The 22715-nt window shown below is 38.9% G+C and overlaps 1 protein-coding gene across 1 annotated transcript in view; it reads right to left on the bottom strand.

Moving 5' to 3' along the window:
* Positions 1 to 861: 861 nt before the first annotated feature.
* Positions 862 to 22715, bottom strand: part of TTC23L (tetratricopeptide repeat domain 23 like) — a 38987-nt gene continuing 17133 nt past the window's right edge. The window contains exons 4-7 of the mRNA XM_023216536.2: positions 18779 to 18935; positions 17280 to 17405; positions 14776 to 14953; positions 862 to 990 (exon numbers count right to left, since the gene is read on the bottom strand). Of these exons, the coding sequence (XP_023072304.1) occupies positions 967 to 990; positions 14776 to 14953; positions 17280 to 17405; positions 18779 to 18935 (485 nt within the window). The 3' untranslated portion in view covers positions 862 to 966. The remainder of the gene's footprint in view (positions 991 to 14775; positions 14954 to 17279; positions 17406 to 18778; positions 18936 to 22715) is intronic.

Raw genomic sequence — 22715 nt, 5'->3', positions numbered from 1 at the left:
GCCAGAGATTACATGTGTCCTGCATCTGAAGGATCTCATGTATCAAGATACAAGAAAAAAATTTTTTTACTAATATTCCAAGCCACCTAAGCCCTGTGTATTATTCCCTAATTTTATTTTATTTTATTTTTTCTCCAAACAAAACAGGCTTTATTTAGATCACCAAAAATAACATTTTACAGAAAGGGAACCATAACATTACATAACAAAGTATAGCTGTAAAATTTCAAACAAGAAAGGCAATGCTGGCAGGACATGGTGGCTCACTCCTGTAATCCCAGCACTGTGGAAGGCCGAGGCGAGTGGATCACCTGAGGTCAGGAGTTCAAGACCAGACTGGTCAACATGGCGAAACCCCATCTCTACTAAAAATGCAAAAATTAGCTGGACATGGTGGTGCACACCTGTAATTCCAGCTACTCGGAAGGCTGAGGCAGGCAAATCGCTTGAACTCAAGAGGCAGAGGTTGCAGTGGGCCGAGATCGCCCCACTGCACTACAGCCTGGGTGACAGAGACCTTATCTCAAAAAAAAATTTTGTCAGAGAGGGAACCATTAGAAGCAAACGTGTAGCTGCGAATTTTCTTTTGCCATCAATATCGAGTCCCTCTAAAATACTTTGAGCCTACTTTGCGGTTTCCAAGTACAAACTAAACCTTGTTGGACAGAGTTGCTCAGTTTCATCAAAAGAATGAAACCAATTTGCAAAAAAAAAAAACCTTGGTTAATGCTAACAAATAATGAAACAATGTGTTTCTTGCCTAGTTTTATCTGATCTCCAGTATCTGAACTGTAAGATGAAAAATGCTATTGTGATCTAATAAACAAACTAGCAATTCTGTTTATGCATTGATCATATTTACCTGTTTTTCTCCATTTTGGACAAGCCATTTGCAAAATTCTTCAGTGGTGCTCAGTGTTTCAAAATCCTCTGAGCCCAGTGTTGCTCGATATGCATTGATACTTTTTATGAAATATGTCTCAACAGCATCTGGAAAAATGGAAACAATTATTTAAGGCAAGCTGCTAACCTTTACAAATGTCTAATATCAGCTTTGGCTCAACTGACATTTTCATGCATAAAGTCCATGCTTGTTCTCAAGCCAGGTCTCATAAGGACTCTTTAAAAGTCTAAGATGTTTTTTGTTTGTTTGTTTGTTTGTTTGTTTGAGATGGAGTCTCACTCTGTTGCCAGGCTGGAGTGCAGTGGTGCAACCTAGCTCACTGTAACCTCTGCCTCCTGGGTTCAAGTGATTCTCTTGTCTCAGCCTCCCAAGTAGCTGGAACTACAGGTGCGTGCCACCACACCCAGCTAATTTTTGTATTTTCAGTAGAGACGGGGTTTCACCATGTTGGCCAGGACAGTCTCAATCTCTTGAACTCATGATCCGTCCACCTCGGCCTCCCAAAGTGCTGGGATCACAGGTGTGAGCCACCACGCCCAGCCCTAAAATGTGATTTAATGGCATCAGATGATGTTTTGGTTTTTATTCTCCTTATAAAATCCATGGAATTTTTTGTAGCAAAAAAGAAAGCTTCTGTCTGAATAGTCTTATTATGCTAATATTACAAATAACTACCATATTAAACTCCCAGGTATATCGCAAGACTATATTTTAAGCTAAATAAAACTCTGATAGTGAGTAATGTTTACTGAAGTTCCTGTTTGGGGGTTGGGAGGGAGTAAGTTGTGATTTTATAAGTATTTTAAATATATAGTTGTTATGGCTTGAAAATTTAATTTTAATGCTATGTCTTTCCAAACATAACATATGTTTATATCAATCTAGAAAATACATAGAAACAATGGGAAAATTTTGCCAGTACCATACTTTTCTTGTGTGTAAACTTATGGAGTACAAGTACAATTCTGTAACATGTATAAATTGCATAGTAGTCACAGCTTTCAGGGTATCCATCACCCAAATAACGTACATTGTACTCATTAATTTCTCATCATCCATCCCCCCATCACACTCTTATGAGTCTCCATTATCTATCCCTGCAGTAAGCCCATGTGCACACATTTTTTAGCACCCATTTATGAGTGAGAACCTTGATACTTGACTTTCTGTGTCTGGCTTGTTTCACTTAAGATATTGACTTTCAGTTCCATCCATTTTGCTGCAAAAGACATGATTTCATTCTTTTATGACTGAATAGTATTCTACTGTGTATTTACACCACATTTTCTTTATCCAGTCATCCACTGATGAATACTTAGATTTATTCTGTTATCTTTGCTATTGTGAATACTGCTGCGATAAACATACAAGTGCAGGAATCTTTTTGATACATACCTTTCTTTTCTTTTGGGTAGATGCCTAATAGCGGGATTCCTGGATCAAATGGTCATTCTATTTTTAGTTCTTTGAGAAATCTCCATATTGTTTTCTATAGAGGTTGTACTAATTTACATTCCCACCAACAGTGTAGAGAGTTCCCTTTTCTCTGCACCCTCACCAACATCTGTTTTTTGTTGTTTTGTCTTTTTCATAACAGCCACTGTGACTAGGGTAAGATGATTTCTCACCTATACTGTCTTGATTGCTGTGGTTTTTTTAGTAAGTCTTGAAGTTGGTTAGTGTCAGTCCTCCAACTTTGTTCTTCAATGTTGTTGGTTATTCTGGCCTCTCCATGTAAACTTCAGAATCAATTTGCTAATATCCAAAAAATAACTTGCTGAGATTATTATTGGAATTGAGTTGAATCGATAAATAAAGTTGGAAGAACTGACATCTTGACTACTGAGTCTTCTTATCTATGAACATGGAATAGATATTAAATAAAGATATCTCAGTTTACTTTAGTTCTTTGATTTCTGTTTTTTTTTTTTCTTTTTGAGATGGGGCTCACTTGGTTGCCCAGGCTGGTCTCAAGCTCCTGATCTCAAGCAATTCTCCTACCTCAGCCTCCCAAGTAGCTAGGACTACAGGAACACACTACAATACCTGGCTAGTTCTTTGATTTCTTGCATCAGAGTTTTGTTGTTCTCCTCACATATATTTTGCTAATTTTATACCTAATTTTTTCATTTCTTGGAGTGCTAATGTCAATGGTATTGTTTTAAATTTTAAATTTTACTTATTCATTGTTGGTATATAGGAAAGTATTGACTTCTGCATATTAAACTAGTATCCTGAATCTTTTCTATAATCACTTATTAATTCCAGATTTTTTGTTGATTCTTTCAAATTTTCTAATCAATGTCATCTGCAAATAAGAAGTTATATTTCTTCCTTCACAAATATTATAGTATAGTTTTTATTTCATTTTCTTCTCTTATTCCATTAGCTAGGTCTTCCATTATGATGCTGAAAAGGAGTGGTGAGAGGAAACTGCCTTGTTCCCAGTCTTAATAGAAAAGCTTCTAGTTTTTCACCATTAAGAATAATGGTGTTGACCGGACACAGTGGATCACACCTGTAATCCTAGCACTTTGGGAGGCCGAGGTGGGTGGATCACCTGAAGTCAGGAGTTTGAGACCAGCCTGGCCAACATGGTGAAACCCCATCTCTATTAAAAATACAAAAATTAGCCAGGCATGGTGGGGGGTGCCTGTAATCCCCGCTACTCAGGAAGCTGAGGCAGGAGAATCACTTAAACCCAGAAGGCAGAGGTTGCAGTGAGCTGAGATCACACCATTGCACTCCAGCCTGAGTGACAAAAGTGAAACTCTGTCTCAAAAAACAAACAAAAAAAAGAACAATGGTGTTAGGTGCAGGTTTTTTTGTAGATGTGACTTATCAGGCTGAGGAAATCCCCCTGTATTCCTAGTTTGCTGAGAGTTTTTATCATAAATGAGTGTTGGATTCTTCCAAATGCTCTTTCTGCATCTATTGATATGATCATTCAATTTTTCTTCTTTAGCATGTTGGTGTGATGCATTGATTAATTTTCAAATGCTGGACTGGCCTTGCATACCTGGGATAAATCCCAATTGGCTGTAGTGTATAATTATTTTTACACATTGATGGATTCAACTTGCTAACGTTTTGTTAAGGATTTTTGCCTCTATGTTCATGAGATGTATTGATCTGCAGTTTTCTTTTTTTTTAATCTTGATAATTTTTTTAAAATTATACTTTAAGTTCTGGGGTACATGTGCAGAATGTGCAGGTTTGTTACTAGGTATACACGTGCCATGGTTGTTTGCTGCACCCATCAACCCGTCATCTACATTAGGTATTTCTCCTAATGCTACCCCTCCCCTAGCCCCTGACAGGCCCTGATGTGTGATGTTCCCCTCCCTGCGTTCCTGTGTTCTCATTGATCTATAATTTTCTTTTAATATCTTTGTCTAATTTTGGAATTAGGGTAATGTTGGCTTCATAGATTGACTTAAAAATAGTTACTCTGCTTCTATCTTTTGGAAGGGATTGTCAAGAATTTGTTATATGTTTGGTAGAATTCACTAGTGAACCCACATGGGATGGTTATTAATTATTGATTCAATTTCTTTAATAGAAATGGACCTGTTCAAATGGCTTAGTTTTTCTTATGTGAGTTTTGGCAGAATGTATCTTTCATGAGAGATTGACCTATTTCATCTAGGTTATTGAATTTGTGAGCCTAGAGGTTTTCATAATATTCCTTTATTGTCCTATTAATGTCCATTGGATCTGTAGTGATGTCTCTTGTTTCATTTCTCATAATAGTAATTTGTGTCCTGTCTTTTTTCCTCAGCCTGGCTAGAGGTTTATCAATTTCATTGATCTATTGAAAGAATAAGCATTCAGTTTTGCTTTCTTCGTTGACTTCCTGTTTTTAATTTCATTGATTTCTACTGTAATTTTTATTACTTTTTTCTTCTTACTTTGGAATTAATTTGCTCTTCTTTTTCTAGCTTCCTGAGGCAGAAACTTAGATTATTGATTTTAGATCTCTTTTCCAATATACAAATTCAATGCTACAAATATCCCTCTAAGCACTCTTTTTGCTGCATCCCACAAATTTTACATTGTTTTCGTTTTCAAAAAAAATCTTAATTCAAAACATTTTAAAGTTTCTCTTGAGATTTCTTTTTATCCCACACATATGTGGGATATGTGTTGTTTAATCTCCGAGTATTTTGGGATTTTCCAGGTATCTTTCTGTTATTGATTTCTAGTTTAATTCCACTGTGGTCTGAGAGCAGACATTGTACATTTTCTATTCTTCTAAATTTGTCAGGGTGTGTTTCATGGCCCAGCATGTGGTCTATCATGGTGAATGTTCCATGTGGGCTTGGGAAGAATGTGCACTCTGCTATCGTTTGGATAGGATAGTCAATAGATGCTAATTGTATTAGGTTGATTGATGGTGCCGTTGAATTTGATTATGTCCTTCACTGATTTTCTGCCTGTGTGTTTGTGCATTTCTGATACAAGGGTATGATGGCTAATACTGAGTGTCTTGATTGGACTGAAGGATGCAAAGTATTGATCCTGGTTGTGTCTGTGAGGGTGTTGCCAAAGGAGTCAGTGGGCTGGAAGAGGCAGACCCACTCTTAATCTGGGTAGGTACAATCTAATCAGCTGCCACTGTGGCTAGGATAAAAGCAAGCAGAAGAATGTGAAAAGATTAGACTGGCTTAGCCTCCCAGCCTACATTTTTCTCTCATGCTGGATGCTTCCTACCCTCAAACATCAGACTTTGGGACTTGGACTGGCTTCCTTGCTCCTCAGCTTGCAGATGGCCTATTGTGGGACCTTGTGATCCTGTGAATTTAATATTCCTTAATAAACTCCCCTTTATATATACATATCTATGCTATTAGTTCTGTCCCTCTAGAGAACCCTAATACAAGGGGTGTTCAAGAGTACAACTATGATAGTGAATTCATCTATTTCTTCTTACAGTTCCATCATTTTTTCCTCAAATATTTTGAAACTCTTGTTAGGCATCTACACATTAAGGATTGTATGTCTTCTTGGAGAACTGACCCCTTTATCATATGTAATGCCCCTCTTTATCCCTGATAACTTTCCTTGCACTAAGTTTGTTCTGGCTGAGACTAATATGGCTACTCTTGCATTCTTTTGATTAATGTTAGTATAGTGTATCTGTCTTCATCCATTTCCTTTTAATCTATGTGTGTCTTTATATTTAGAGTGGATTTATTGTAGACAGCATGTAGTTGGGCCTTGTTTTTTGATCACTCTGAAAATCTTTCTTTAAATTGGTTTATTTAGACCACTGATGTTTAAAATAATTGTTAATATAGTTGGATTAACATTTACCCTATTGTTACTTTTCTATTTGTTGTCCTTTTTCTTTGTTTTTGTCTTTTACTCTTTTCTTGCCTTTTGTGGTTTTGCTTTCTAAATTTATTTTTTTATTTTTTTTTTTAGAGACAAGATTTCATTCTGTCTCCTAAGCTGGAGTGCAATGGTGTGATCATAACTCACAGCAGCCTCGAACTCCTGGGCTCAAGCAATCCCCCCACCTCTGCCTCCTAAGTAGCTAGAGTTACAGGCACAAGCCACTGCAGCTAGCTCCTTTTGTGGTTAAATTGAGCATTTCATATATTCCAGTTTCTCCTTTTAGCATATCAGTTACACTTTTTTTTTTTTTTATAAACTCTTTTTAGTGGTTGCCCTGGAGTTTTCAATACACATTTACAACTATTCCAAGTTCACTTGCAAATAACACTATACAGTACCTTATAATAACAAAATAATCCTAATCCCTGCCTTCTGCTCCTAATCACTGTTGTCATTCATTTACATGAGAATTCATAATTGAATACACTGTTGCTATGATTTTGAACAAACTTATTTGTTAGATTAAGAATAGGAAAAATGAGGTTTTTATTTTATGATCACATTTCTTCTCCAGTGCACTTCCTTTCCTTATGTGCCTATGGATTTCTGTATCATTTTCCTTTGCTCTGAAGAACTTCTTTTAGCATTTCTTTGAGGAAAGCCATGGTACGGTTCCTGTGGAGATATACTTCCACTCTGGTACATTGTGATTCTCTTTATTTTGCTGTCTCTCCAATATGTGGGGCACTGGTTTGCCATGTGCCCTCAGTTCTCTATGACAGATCTAAGAGGAGTTAATTTTTCATTTTGCTTTTTACTTGTTTGGATGAAGTGATGACTTCCAAACTCCTGATATACCAGAACAGAAACCAGAAGTTTTTGCTCAGATTTTAGTGCTTATTATTTTTCATCTGGATTTCTGGGGTTCACTCCTGTGAACTTAGTGTTGATCCACTGATTTGGGCAGAGGTTGTGCTTAAAGACCTTCAGCCTATTAGTCGCCCATCCTGTCAATTGATCTGTATGTAGACGAAAATGCATTCCAAGCTCTTGCACATTTCAAGTCTTCTTTGGTTGTTACTCTTTATTAGGCTCCCAAGTATCCCCTGCAGATGTATATATAGTTTTGTGGGTATCCAGGGATGTGGGGAGAGCTCATTTAGCCCTTCTGTGGTCTCCCCATTAAAATTTCTGATGCCACTCACACCAACCAGGACAGCAACTTCAGGATAGTGTCAACATGCAGACTTTCCTCTTTTCATTTCCTCCAGAGTTTGCCCCGTTTATCTGATAAACCTGTGGGTTTTTATCCCTTTCATTATATTAAGTCTGCCTCCAATGCCAGCAAAGCTGCCGGTTCTCCTGTGCAGCCCGTGGTGATAACATTGCAATTCTCATGGACCGACCTGGGGCAGTGGATGGAAGCAGCCCCAGGCAGGACGGCCACAGATTTTCTCTTTTCTCAAAGCTCCAACAGTTTTTTTCAAAATAAATGCTTTGCAATTTGTTCTCTTTATCTACTTCCAACACTATCAAATAGTTGTTTATGATCGTTTTATTCAGTTTGTGTGACTGTATGTGTGGATATGATTTACAGACCTCTTCACAAAGTCAGTGTCTAGTGTCTGTTTACATTTTGATGAAATCTTACTTTGTAGTTTAATGTTTACCTAAATGTAACTATAAACAATAGTACTATTTTGTGTGTCCTAAAAATGCAGCTGTTTTTCCTTAATACTTTTTAAAAATTAACCTTGATATCTACAGGTATAGTCCGGTCCTTTTTTTAAAAAAATTTTTTGAGACATAGTCTCTCTCTGTCGTCCAGGCTGGAGTGCAGTGGCGCGATCTCAGCTCACTGCAAGCTCCGCCTCCCGGGTTCACGCCATTCTCCTGCCTCAGCCTCCTGAGTAGCTGAGACTACAGTCACCCGCCACCATGCCCGGCTAATTTTTTTTTTTTTTTTTTGTATTTTTCAGTAGAGATGGGGTTTCACTATGTTAGCCAGGATGGTCTCGATCTCCTGACCTCGTGATCCGCCCGCCTCGGCCTCCCAAAGTGCTGGGATTACAGGTGTGAGCCACCGCGCCTGGCTTTTTTTTTTTTCTTGAGACGGAGACTGGCCCAGGCTGGAGTGGAATGGCGTGATCCGGAGTGGAATTACTGCAACTTCCGCCTTCTGGGCTCAAGTAAGTCTCCTGTCTCAGCCTCCCAAGTAGCTGGGATTACAGGCGCACGCCACCAAGCCCGGCTAATTTTTGTATTTTTAGTAGAAAGGGGGTTTCACCATGTTGGCCAGTATGGTCTCAAACTCCTGCTCTGAGGTGAAACACCTGCCTTGGCCTCCCAAAGTGCTGGGATTACAGGCGTGAGCCACTGCGCACGGCCCAAGTCCAGTCCTTTTAACAACTACAAAATTCCATGTAGTGAATACACCAAATTTTCCTTTTACTTATCGATAAATATTTGGGTTATTTTTTACCGTTACAACTAGTGACACAGTGAACATCTTTATTCATGTTTGCTTTAAATTTTACTAAATATTATCAAATTAGTCTCCAAATTTAATATCAATTGACACTCACTCCTACTAGTAAAGAATAAACATACCCATTTACCCATAATTTGCCAACTGCAAATTTATATTTTTAAACTTTTAAAATTTTCACATAGGATGGGTGAAATTCTGATCTTGCATTTTTAAAGATACATACCATTTTAAGATGTGTGACATCCTGCCGAATTGCTCTCCAGAGTTTTTATCAAATCTCATCAATCCTGGTGTTATCATTTTTTAAAATTTTGACAATTTGGTAGACAAAAACAGTAACTTTGCTTTTATTTTTTAATTACTAGTATGATTGAAACTTTTTCCACATGAATTTTGGCCTTATTTATTATTTTTAGAGACAGGGTCTTACTGTGTTGCCCAGGCTAGAGTGCAGTGGCAGGCTTATAGTTCACTGAAGACTTGAACCCTTAACTCAAGCAATCCTCCCATTTCAACCTCCTGAGTAGCTAGGACCATAGGCACGTGCTACTACACCCAGCTTTTCTTTTCTTTATTTTGTAGAGATGGAGCCTCAAAATTCCTGGCTTCAAGTGATCTTCTCACCTTGGCCTTTGTATTTATTTTTTACCCAGGTCTTGGTACTTTTTTAAAGCCTATTTTTTTCTATGTAAATATAAATTTTAGCTCTTACATTTAGGACAATGATCCATTATTAATGTTTGTGTATGGCATGAGCAAGAGTCCAGTTTTTTTTTTTTTTTTGGCATGTGGTATCCAGTTGTTCCAGTATTATTTGTTTTAAAGACTATCCTTTCCATATTGAATTACTTTTGCACATTTATCAAAAATTAATTGGCCATAATTATATGGGTCTATTTCTGTACTCCACTGTGTTCCAAGGACTCTGATCTCTGTGTCTGTCCCTTCACCAATATACCACATTCTCTTGATTACTGCTTTATAGTAAATCTTAAAATCAGGTACTATGATTCCTCCAACTATATACTTTTCCAAAACCATGTTAGCTATACTAATTTCTTTGCTTTTTCACACAAATTTTAGAGTCAGCTTGTCTATATTTACAAATGCTTCTGTTGGGATTTTAATTATAATTATGTTAAATCTGCAGATCAATCTTGGAAGACTGATATCTTTACTATATTTTCTTCCAATCCGTACATAGTGTATCTATTTATTTAGGTCATCTTTAATTTCTTTCCTCAGTTTTGTAGTTTTCAGCACATAAATACTGTACATATTTTGATAGATTTATACTAAATATTTCATTTGTAGGGATGGGGCTATTGTGATTTCTTTAAAATTTTTGTTTCCAGTTGTTCATTGCTACTATATAGAAATACAATTAAGTTTTGTGCATTGACCTGGTATCCTGTGACCTTGCTAAATTTAAACATATTAGTTCCAGGATTTTTGTAGATTATTTGGCATTTTCTACAGAGACCATCATTTTGACTGCAAATAGGGACTATTTTGTTTTTCTTGCCTTCTTGCATTTGCCGGACTTCTAGTACTATGCTGAATAGGAGCAGTGAGAGTGAACATCCTTGCCTTGTTCTTGATCTCGGGGGTAAAGTACTCAGTCTTTCACCACTAAGCATGAAATTAACTGTAGGGTTTTTTGTAAATGCCTTTTATCAGATTAAGGAAGTTCCTTCCATCATGAATGGATGTTGAATATTGTCACATGCTTTTTCTGCAACAACTGATAAAATCATGCGCTTTCCATGACAGGACTGTTACTATGGTAGAGGTACACTAACTGAAATTTGAATATTAAACCGGTGTGACATCCTCAAGAAAAAAACTTCACTGATCACAGTGGTCTGTGACCATACCACACTAAACACACCAGATCTAATTTGATCATGGTATGTTATTTATATATTGCTATATATTTTGTTGCTTTTTTCATCTACACCCATGAAAGGTCTTGATCTATAGTCGTCTTGTTTTTTTCTTATAATGTCTTTGCCCAGTTTTGATATCAGGGTAATGCTGGCCTCATAAAATTAGCAAGTGTTTTCTCCTCTTCTGTTTTCTGAGACAGATTATATAGAATTGTGTGTTATTCCTTCTTTAGATGTTACATAGAATTCCCCAGTGAAATCATCTGGGCCTGGAGATGTCTTTCTTAAAAGATTAACTACAAATTTATTAAAAAGAAATAGTTACGGGTCCATCCAGGTTGTTCATCTTGACTACATTGTTTTTACTTTTATTTATGGTACTTTGTGACAGATAGAAACTTTAGACCTGTACTCCACTGTGTTCCAAGGACTCTGATCTCTGTGTCTGTCCCTTCACCAATATACCACAGTCTCTTGATTACTGCTTTATAGTAAAACTTAACATCAGGTACTATGATTCCTCCAACTATATGCTTTTCCAAAACCATTTTAGCTATCCTAATTTCAAAGTCTTCTTTTATGGTATGTCTTTGTGTGCTTAGAAAAGTTCTTTCCTCCAATTTTTAATTTTAGTATTTATATTCCAGTACTATATTTTCTTCTTGTTAATTTACATTTTTAGTTTTGATGCATAAAATGTTAGTCCACCTGGAATTTAATGAATGATATAATATAAAAATCTATATTTTTAAAGTTAAAAATTAGTATATAAGAAAAGGATGAGGTGGCCTTGAAATCTCTCAACTCTATAAACATAAATATTTGTTTTTTCTCACTTTAAAAAAAAGCTAAAATTTGTACATATTCACAGACTAAATTTCTTATAACCTCAAAGACTACTTTTAAAAAGCTCAAGTATATATGGAGAATATATACTGTGAATATAGACGAGGAAATCCTAAAAGGAGAAAGATGACTAGCTGAAAAACAAAGAATCAGGAAGTCTTCAATGGATATTTATGCTTAAAATATAATTAAAAGAATAATTAAAAGAAAAAATGTTTAATGACATGGGGAATACAAGCATTGAAAAAAGTAGGATGCAAAGCTTTCTCTATAATTCTGTCCATCTCTCTAACTGGAAAATAACATACACAAAAAGGTTACTTTTATAAGCAAAGAAAACAGACAGTTTTAAAATGATCAAATTACATTCTTCATGAAGCCTAAATTCCTCCTGACAGGCCACTGAATCCATCAGTGTCCATTAATCTGATCAAGCCAGCAGAGAATGATACATTGTCCTCCCTCACTGGTTCATTTGTGTCTCTCTCAAAGCCACCCACTTTCAAAAAGATGACCTTGCCAGACAAAGAACAATTGTTGAAGCATAAATTAATCAGTTGGCTTTCTCTGTAACCCCCAGTATCTAACTATTGAATATAGGTCAAGAAAATGCTGCTAAGAAACATTCTCTCTTGCAAACCAGAGGAAAAGAGTCAAGGAGACTGAAAGTGGAGGAGGAGATGGGGAACCAATGCTTTACCCATTTATCACTGGATTTCCTCATCAACTGATACTGCACAGCCACCTTTACAGTGTGTGTGATATCTACTAGTTAAGAAGATGAATCTTGCTGAGATGCAAAATAAATAAAGGATATAGAAATCAGATGATTTATTTGTTTCTGACATTCCAACAAACGTGGAGGTATATTATCAGGTTTAAATTAATGTGTAATTGATTTTGTATGAGACTGCGACTCACCTAATCTTTCCATTACAGGAGTAAATAGCTAATTAGAATAGTAGATAGACTATTTGCCAATGTGCTTCCCTCATGCGACTGGGAAATAACTTCAAGGCTACCCTTTTACCTACCCCTGTGCTGGGCCTCTCCAGACATGGCATAAGCTTTGGCCAGTAACGCACTCGTTTCTGCAGTTTTGGGGCTGACTTCAGTGAACAAAGAAACACAGATAGAATGAGCCTGGAATAAAGAAAGTCATGACAAGGTAAGCACCCAAATGACAGTGTTCACTGTGGATTTAGATGAGAGGTGAGTTTGAGCCCCAGCTCTGCCACTTCCTAGCTATGAGTCTTGTGCAATTAATGTCACCTTCATTCGTAGAAGGAATATATAATTCCCACTGTTTAGGGTTTGGGAAAGATTAAGTGAGATGGTGTATGCAAAGCACAGGGCACAGTACTCATCATATTGTAAGTTCTCAGTAAATGTTAGCTAGTATAATTTTTATTAGATTTCATAGCAAAAATAAAGTCATAACCTTAGCTCAGTCTCACTGGACTGAACTCCAGTCTCGAAGGCAGTCTTATAAATGTAAATCAGGGATAACTGGAATAGTACTTGTTACAAAAACTTGTTGTAAATATTAAATAAATTAATGGTTAATATATGTAAAGTGGTTAGAACACCACCCAGCATATAGTAAGCACTAGAAAAGTGTTAGATTTTATATTATTTGTGCTAAAATGGAAGGAGTAACACTTGGAAAAGAAAAAGAGAAAAACATTGAGTCCACACCCACCAGCCACAAAAGAACCACCTGTGCTTAATATTTCACAGGCCAAATACTGCAAGTTGTTTCAAAGAGCTGAGGGATTATCAGAGAAGACTTTGGAGCCGAGACACAGAGCAGAGCTGTTATGAGTACAGGTTGTATGGTCAGATTTGAAGTTCGAATCCCTGCTTTACTATTTGTTAGCTCTACAGTGTCAGCTGAGTTAGCTAAAACTCTTTGTGCTTCAGTTTTCTCATCCTTAAAATGAGATAAAATAATAATGGTACCTACTTCATAGAGCTACTGTACAGATTAAATGAATCAATATATCCTCTAGGGCACTTAGAAAAAGCGTTCCGTAAATTTTAACTCTTATCTTTTGGTGCTTTTGGGAAACACTGATGTTTTTTTTTTTTTTTTTTTTTCCGAGGCGGAGTCTCGCTCTGTCGCCCAGGCTGGAGTGCAGTGGCGGGATCTCAGCTCACTGCAAGCTCCGCCTCCCAGGTTTAGCCATTCTCCTGCCTCAGCCTCCGGAGTAGCTGGGACTGCAGGCGCCCGCCACCTCGCCTGGCTAGTTTTTTGTATTTTTAGTAGAGACGGGGTTTCACCGTGTTAGCCAGGATGGTCTCGATCTCCTGACCTCGTGATCCGCCCGTCTCGGCCTCCCAAAGTGCTGGGATTACAGGCTTGAGCCACCGCGCCCGGCAGATATTTGTTGTTTTATTCATTCTGATCTGACCACTGCTTTAAGAAAGTCTTGAACACAAAAACCAGACTGGCTTTTTCTGTAAGCAGTGGACTCCCTGCCTTCACAGCAGCGTTCTCTGACATCTCTCCAGTGTGCTATTTATAATTGTAGATTGTCAGATTGTTTGCAATGCCTTTTCTTCCGAATCTGTTTTCATGTATACTGTTAGAATGCATTGCACCTTTTCTGTGATACTGGGTATCCAGTATTTTGATCTGTTTGCCACTGTGGGAGATGCTTGAAGCCATGGGCAGCATTATCCTTTGGAGAAAGAAAAGGTAAATTTAGCAGCTTCGGCTACATGATACATAAAAGCACCCTAAACTGTTACCATATGATAGACTCAGCATTCCTTCCTATGTTTTGTTTTGTTTTCCCCTGGCATTTGTCAAGTTAGTTACCTCCAAGTGAAACACCCTTTTGTTAGTTTAACCTTAGGTTTGGAAATATAATCAGCTAGACTAGTTTAAAGTACAAATGACAGCATTACCCTAAAATATCATGATTTTTCATTTAAAAAGGCCCTTTGTTTTTGCTGAAGATGTAAGTTCGGTTGTCCCCGTATCTTTTTTCCTTGGAGTAGACTCACATTTTGCTTCTTTTTCCCAGCACCAACAGAGATGAGAGTGGGTGCCTGGGAAGGGGAAGTGCTGTCTGCCAGTGACACAGCACATTCACCCACTTGAGTCAGTGTTCTCTGGCCCGGTCATTTAAGGTTTGATCAAGGGCTCTTAGGTGGATCTGGAGGCAAGTCAGGGTTAAAACAGAATCAATTCCAGCCCTTGTTCTTCTGAGAAGCCCATGCTTCCCCGGCCCTGAGAACCAGGCCTGGGGCAACAGAGCCCAAGGCAACCCAGCCTGGGCTCTGGCCAACCCACTGACCTGCTGCAAGTACTGGATGGCCTGGTTGTGGTTCCTCCTTAGCTGCTCCATCTGAGCAGTTTCCTCATACAGGCTGATCAGATCTGACGTCCTGTCACCCTTGGCAGCAATAACATCGCCAATTGCCTTTTCAAAGTATGTCAGTGCTAGGTTCAATCTGTGGATGGCCAAGGAGGCTCTGCAAGAAAAGGGATGAAAGTAGAAAGTCACAGAGAGGCCACTTACTTTGCAGACACAAAAGGAACTGATTCCAAGAATTAGAGAATTTGGCCTTCATAGGCCCATCATCTTGGTAGCTGGCTCAAAAATCCAGCCTTGCTGTAAATAAACTCCAATTATCCTGCATTTTATCCATCAGATTTCACTGACTACTCATTAAACCCATTACTATGTCGTGCTGTTGTCTAATTTTTTAAAAAGGCAAATGGAAAAAAATGGCTTCCAGGAATTCACAAGATGGGATAATTTACCCATAAACATAGACTTTCTAAAATCAAAATAAAATTTTATTACCTCTGGTTCTCTCTCTTTCAGGCCAAAGAAAGTTTTTGCTTTGTTTTGTTCCATTTAATTTGGCCAATTCCTCCTCAGTTAAAAATGAGAGAGGATAGAAAAAAAATGTAAATATTCCCCAAAGAGAGTGATTAAATAAATTATAGCATATGATAAATAAAATACCTCAGAGACATTAAAAGTCATGTTTTCTTTTTAGACAGATATGGGGAGATATTAAAATTGTGCTAAAAGAAAAAATATATAAAACTACACTGAAAATGTGATTCACATAGAGATATAGTTTTCGATATCCACGTATATCTGTCCAAAATGTTCACAGCAGTTATGTCTGTGTGGTGGTATCACAGTTGGCTTCTTTGTTCTTTATATCTGTCTATATTTTCAAAATTTTCCACAACAAAGTTGGGAATATAATTTTTTTAAATGAGGATCAAACAGTATCTCATTGAGGTTTATTTTTCCAGAGACAGCAAGACAAAATGAGAGCATGGGTAGTTCAAAGCTGGTTCTGGTAGTTATTAGCTTTATCAAACTCTACGAGCCTACATTTCCTTCTAAATAAAACAATTGAGTTTATACTGCACGTGTGCTGTGAAGAATAATATTCAATGTAAAATCACCTAACATGTAGTAGATACACAATCAATATTCCTTCCTCCTCACTCCAATATTTGTATTCCTAAGTTGAATTAAAAATATATGTGTAAGCCAGGTGTGGTGGTGTCTTGCCTGTGGCCTCAGCTATGGAGGAGGCTGAGCCTGGGAGTTCGAGGTTTCAGTGAGTTCTGATTGCACCCTGCACTCCAGCCTGAGTGACGGAGTGAAAAGCTATCTAAATGAAAATGATAGAAATACCTACCCTCATTGGCTGTCATGAGGACTAAGTGAAATAAATTATGTAAAACCCTTAGAACAGTGTCCAGTATGTAGTTATACTTAGTAGGCACTCTAACACTTAGAACAGGACATGTATAAAAAAGGTATTCAATAAATACTGGAGAATGGATAAACAAAATGAGCACCAGAGTTTTTCTGAAAAAGGAATAAGGCTATCTTTCACATAAGGCAGAAAAACTTTAGGCCTTATGTGACAGGAGTAGACATTCACCAGACTGTAATTTATTGCCCTATGGACTTAAGTCCACAGTTTGATTTAGTTCTGGACATTCCAACATCTCCCCATTTCCCATTTGACTTCTAGATTCATGGTTGTTTAGAGGAGGCAGGCATGACGCATGTATTTCATTTACTTACCATTCAGTCATATACCCTACTGTGCCAAGTGCTTACAGTTCTGGAAACAGATTGCTTTCAAGGATGTAAAGATACTTGAAAAATCTAGGGAACAGTAAACTCTTTATTCTTTTTCTTCTAACAATCTGATGGGCCCACATTCATTTCTAAATATTCTGATTCTCGGAGGATCCCTAACGCAACAGCAAGACAGTTAAATCTTGTTCTGTCTTAAACAAATTCCATGAACTTTGTTTTCATATGGAACAGCCCTTTTCTTAAAAATGCACATGCTGTGCATGGCTTTCACAGCTTCCAGTTAATTGTCTTCATTAAGTGTTTCTTCATCTAAAATGTCACATGTAATGACAAAAATAGGTGGCAATTCAGAAAAAAATATATTAGAGTGAGCGTGAGAGGCAAGTGTAAGGAAGACTAAGAGTTAGTGAGTTCAGATTACAGATCCAACATTTACAAGCTATATTATCTTGGACAATTTGTTTAACCTCGGCTTCAGTCTCCTTGACCGCCCCCCTTTAATAAAATAATAGTCATACCAACTACCTCAATAGCTGTTGTGAGGATTACATGGGGCAGTACACAAAAAGCACAGTGTATGCATTTGGTAAATATGACCCTGTTTTATTATTATTTGAGTTTCTGGAGTTTTTTGCTCTAAATATTTTTCTCCCTAATATCATGTAATTCCAGGCCTCATTCATAAAATCCTCAGCTTCTCCAAGCCCAGATCTTACCTGCCCAAAGCAAGTGTTAGGTCTTTATCAGAGACTTGTAATTCACAAACGCCTCCTTCATATAATTCTTTCAGCTCCTTCATGTTTATTTCTGCCTTCTGCAGGTTGAAATAGGCTTCTCTGCCAGTGAAACAGTCAAGGAAAATGCCAAGCACTCAAACTAACATCCACTGCACAGGGACAGCAGGTGATAAGGAAACAAAAGGAGCTCTTGGAAAAATGAAGCAATATTAAAAATGGTTACTTAACTGCGTTCTTTATTTTCCATGTATTATGTTGTCAAGAAGGAAGAATTCTTTAGAAAAGGAACAGGGGCTTGGGTTTCCTGTGGTGGTTGCTGGAATCCAAGGCTAGAGTAGGAAGGGTTTGCAGGAGTGAACGGAAACCGTAAATTACACTCGATTTCCTTGAGAGGCATCTACTGTATGACAATAGTTATTCATTTTTCCCAAGCCTATTCCTGTGAATGGTAAAAGAGACTAATTACTCTGAAAGGAACTTTCTGGGTCATTTAGAAAGTCCAAGCAAAGCAGGTTTTGGGCCAGAGGCAAACAGCAGAAAAGCAAAAAAATCCCTTTAATTCCCAAACATGCTTCTATTTCCCACATTTTCAATAGCCCCCTGCTAAGGGTATAACAGAGGAAGGCCACATATTAGATTTTGCAAGTTGAACATTAGGACCAAAAAAGTAGAGAGGCGGATGTGTGGAGAGGAGACTGGGGACACATGGGCTCGAGGAGTGCTCATGATGATTTGTGAACATCAAATGCCCTTAACATCTTTCCAGTGGAGATGGTACAAAAGGCTGTCAAAATCTCCAGTTCTGAGGAAAGGTACATGTAAGAGTCCCCCTCTGGGGGTTTGCAGAACTACTTGTTTTGTCTATTTTGCTTGGCCTCCAGCCTCATGGGCAGTATCCGCAAGAGCATTTCAAAAAACTAAAATGATCGAGAATCAGTTAAATCAGTGGTTTTGGGCTGCAAATTACAATCTCTGGAGGGCTTTTAAAAATTTCAATGAACAGATGTACCTCAGAGCCTCTCAGTCAGAATCTTTGGGGTAGGAACAGAGAGCAGAAATTCTTAAAGCTCCCCAGGGGATTACAATGTGCAGCCTAGTTTGCCAAATGGTGCTTTAAATTATCACCCATTCTCTCCATCCCTACACCACCACTACCACCACCCGCAACCTCATTGCTAATACTGATTTTCTTGTGTGCTCAATGAAGAGCGGAACAGACTCAGAAAACCTTCGACTGGCTAGGTGATATGTCACTAGTGAAATCTCTTCCATGGCTCAACTCAGAGCTTATATGAATAGACACAGGAAGAGAATACACACCCTTCTAGATGGAGAGGAGAGGCTTGTGGAGGGCCTCGATGTTGGAACAGATCTACAAGGCCTTGGTTCCATTTCCCACCCTCCTGTATGAGATGACCCATCTGGTATGTGTGGCCTGTGGCCCCGAACATTAAACGCAGCTGGGAAGGGAAGGATATCGGTTCTGCAGGAGCCAGGCCACCCCCAGAGTGTAGTACAGCATGACCAGAGCTTCCAGGATCTCCTCTTTCTCCTTATCTGAGGTCGTATTTGCCTTCCAGGTCAACAGTGTATTCTTGGCCGACACAGCATGTTTCTTGGCCTGAACTGGGAGGCCTGGGGGAGTTAGAGGGTGGGTAGCAAGAAGACAGACATTAAAAAGGCATGCTTCAGTCAAAAACATTCCTAGGAGGGGATAAAGTGGGCAGTGCAGTTGTCATATGGTTTATAGCATTGGTTCCTAAATCTGGCTGTGAATCAGAATTATTGGAAATGCTTGTAAAGAATACAGATTCCTGGGCCCCACCCAAGACCTACTGAGTGGGGAATCTCTAGACAAGTGGGGTCTAGGGATCTCTAATTTTAATCTGCACCACAAGTGGTTCTTATTCAGCCCTCTCAACATTAGCCTTCAGACCTCAGTTTGGAACTCAAGGTAGAGACAGGAATGGAAGGTGAGTATCCTATTTCTGGTTCTACCTGCCACTAATGCCATGTGACCTTTTCAACCCACAAAGCTTCTCCATCCTCCAATTGTTGAACAACAATAATAATTATAGAAGCTGCCCCTTATCAAACACATGGAGATAGTCCAGGAACAAAGTAGGTTATGCCATAGAATGCTGTGCATTGAGCATTCTGGAAAAGCCATTCTGTAAATACAAGGGCTTATGAATGCAATTACTTCCATCTGGGGATTTTTTTTTTTTTTTTTTTTTCGATCTAAGATGAATCTGGTGATACTAACTGGTCACATAACACACATAAAAAGATTGCAATTACTAAATGCAATGAGGCCCCAAACTCAGAAGACAAAGGCAAGGCCAGACACTAGGTAGACACAACTGGTGGGGTTTTTCCCCTGGTTTTATCTTTTCTTTTTTTTTTTTTTTTTTTTTTAATATTTAAAAATACAAAACTTGTGCCCAGGGCTGACTTTCCATAGACTGCAGGGAGGGAGCTGCTCTGCTACATACAAAACCCTAACCCAGAAGCAGGTCATCTAATGATTTAGCACCAGGTTCCTCTCAAATATGCATTGCATGAAGGGTGAAAGGGCAGCCCCAAATCTCATTTTTCCCCTTGTGTTTTGCTGATGTTCCCGGGCACTTACACGAGCTGCTCTTTGTCCAGTCAACAGAGGTAGACTTGGGAAGACTGAAAACAACAGGTAGGGTTCACTTTCAGCCCTCTCTCTGCAAGTTCCTAGGGGCTGGTAAACATACTCACCCCTGCCAAGTAGGACACTGTGCCCCTAATCCTCACTTCACACCACCAGCCCCAGTCCTACTCAGCAAGCTGCCTTTGGCTCCTGAAGCCTAGTTTCACAGAATGGGTGCAAGTCAATAGCAATAAGGATAAATTTAAAAGTTTGTCTTTGATGCCTGTGCCCTCATGTGTTCTAAGTGCACCTCCTGAATTAGTTATAGCAATGAAAGGGAGCACAGTCTTCCCTGGGAGAGTTCTAAAGGTGACCCAGGTCCCTTTTCCCTTTTGCAACCATTGTCTAAGCAGCAGTGTCAAAATGAAGTTCAATTCTTTTGTGACTTCTGACCAAAGCAAGAACCATAAAAAAGCATTTCAAATGCACCTTCCCAAATTCACAAGAAGATTATGTCTTCCCCTCTTTCCAAACAGCTGAGACAAAAGTACAATGCTTGATCCATGGCCCCCAAAAAGGATGATGAAGTTCAGATTGTGCAAGGACACTATAAAGGTCAGCAAACTGGCAAAGTAATCCAGGTTTACCAAAAGAAATATGGCATCTGGCTGGGTGTGGTGGCTCACGCCTGTAATCCCAGCACTTTGGGAGGCCAAGGGGGGCGAATCACAAGGTCAGGAGATGGAGACTATCCTGGTCAACATGGTGAAACTCCGTCTCTACTAAAAATACAAAAATTAGCTGGGCGTTGTGGCATGCACCTGTAGTCCCAGCTACTAGGGACGCTGAGGCAGGGGAATCACTTGAATCCGGGAGGTGGAGGTTGCAGTGAGCCGAGATCACGCCACTGCACTCCAGCCTGGCAACAGAGCGAGACTGTTTCAGAAAAAAAAAAAAAAAAAAAAAAAAAAAAGCATATACTGACAGGGTGCAGTGGGAAAAGGCTAATGGCACAACTATTGATGTGGGCATTGACCCCAGCAAGGCAGCTATCACTAGGCTAAAACTGGAAAAGAACAGAAAAAGATCCTTGAGCAGAAAGTCAAATCTCGCCTAGTAGGAAAGAAAAATAGTAGATAGGAGGAAGAAATATTTGAGAAGATGCAGGGGTAAAGTATCTCTATATACACCTTTCATTAAAAACTGCAAAAATAAAAATAAATAAAAGTGACCCAGAGCCAAGAAGTCTCTGCAGAATACTCAGAAATACCTGTTCTATTGGTCTCAACTGAAGAGAAAAATGGACTCTGATGAAAGAGAGGGTTGTGCCCTAAGTTAAGAGTGGCCTTCAAATTGCACTGTGCATTATAAACACCCTATTAAAATGCAGATTCCTATACTACACTTGCAGTAGTTACAGCCCACAAGTTCTGGGATAAGAACCAAGAATACACATTTAAAACAAGCAACCATGTTTCAGATGGTAACCAAGGGTTCTCATTTGTAAGAACTAATCCCGGTAATAATGCAAGGCTGTCTGAGGACCACACTTGGAGAAACACATAGTAAAATCTTTACAGAAGAAGTAGGACTCAGATTGTTTTTCAAGAGTGGATAGGATTTTGACTGATACAAGGAGGGATTTCCCCTTGGATTAAATAGCTTGAGGCCTTGAAGATAGAATAAGCAAGCATGTGTATGTATGTGTGCCGCACTGGGGGATGAGGTTGGGTGGATACAGGATTGTTAGGGAAGGTAGAAAGATGACTGAAAGGAAACTCTGAATTGAAAAACAAATAAGCAGGCCAGGCGTGGTGGCTCACACCTGTAATCCCAGCACTTTGGGAGGCCAAGGCGGGCGGATCACGAGGTCAGGAGATGGAGACCATCCTGGCTAACACGGTGAAACCCTGTCTCTACTAAAAAAAAAAAAAAAAAATCAGCTGGGTGTGGTGGCGGCGCCTGTAGTCCCAGCTACTCCCGAGGCTGAGGCAGGAGAATGGCGTGAACCTGGGAGGCATAGCTTACAGTGAGCCGAGATCTCACTACTGCACTCCAGCCTGGGCAACAGAGTGAGACTCCGTCTCAAATGAAAATAAGAAAAAAGAAAAAAAGAAAAACGTATAAGCTATGCATTGAATATGTAAAGCATCTTGGATGATGTCTTAATTTGTATGTGCTGCTGTAACAGAATACCTGAGGCCAGGTCATTTATAAAGAACAGAAATTTCTCACAGTTCTGGAGGCTGAAAAGTCTAAGATGAAGACACCAGCTTCTTGTGAGGGACCTCTTGCTGTGTTCACATATGATGAAAAGAGGAAGAAAAAAGAACCAAACACCACAAAAAGCCTCTTTTATAAGGGCCTTAATCCCATTTATGAGGGAGGAGCCCTCATAGCCTAATCACCTCTGAAAGGCCCCACCTCTTGATGCTATCACAGTGGCAACACCTGAACTTTGGAGTGGACATGCTCGGACCTTAGCAGATGCCAAGATGAGGAGGGGGAAGTAGATCTGTTACGTAACAGGGAGTCTTCACAGGTCTGGAGGAAGAAGACAGCATCACTAGTTAGCTCACAGAAAACTCTGCTTCAGATACTGGAAGCCGAGATTGCTACTTTAGACCAAGAAAATAAAGTAGAAAACTGAGAAAGTGTTTTGATCAAATAGGTCATTTTCCACAAGTAAGTGGGCCATTGGGAATGTGTCATTAAGGACTGTAAAAACCAAACTCAAGACAGTTCCCTGGGTCCTTAGGAAGAAGAAAGGTGAAACTGGAGGAGCTACTAAAAAC

The sequence above is a fragment of the Piliocolobus tephrosceles genome, chromosome 4 (assembly GCF_002776525.5).
Source record: "Piliocolobus tephrosceles isolate RC106 chromosome 4, ASM277652v3, whole genome shotgun sequence".
Classification (NCBI taxonomy): Eukaryota; Metazoa; Chordata; class Mammalia; order Primates; family Cercopithecidae; genus Piliocolobus; species Piliocolobus tephrosceles.
The sequence above is the reverse complement of the archived record's forward strand: the minus strand, read 5'-3'. Positions and strand labels throughout refer to the sequence as shown.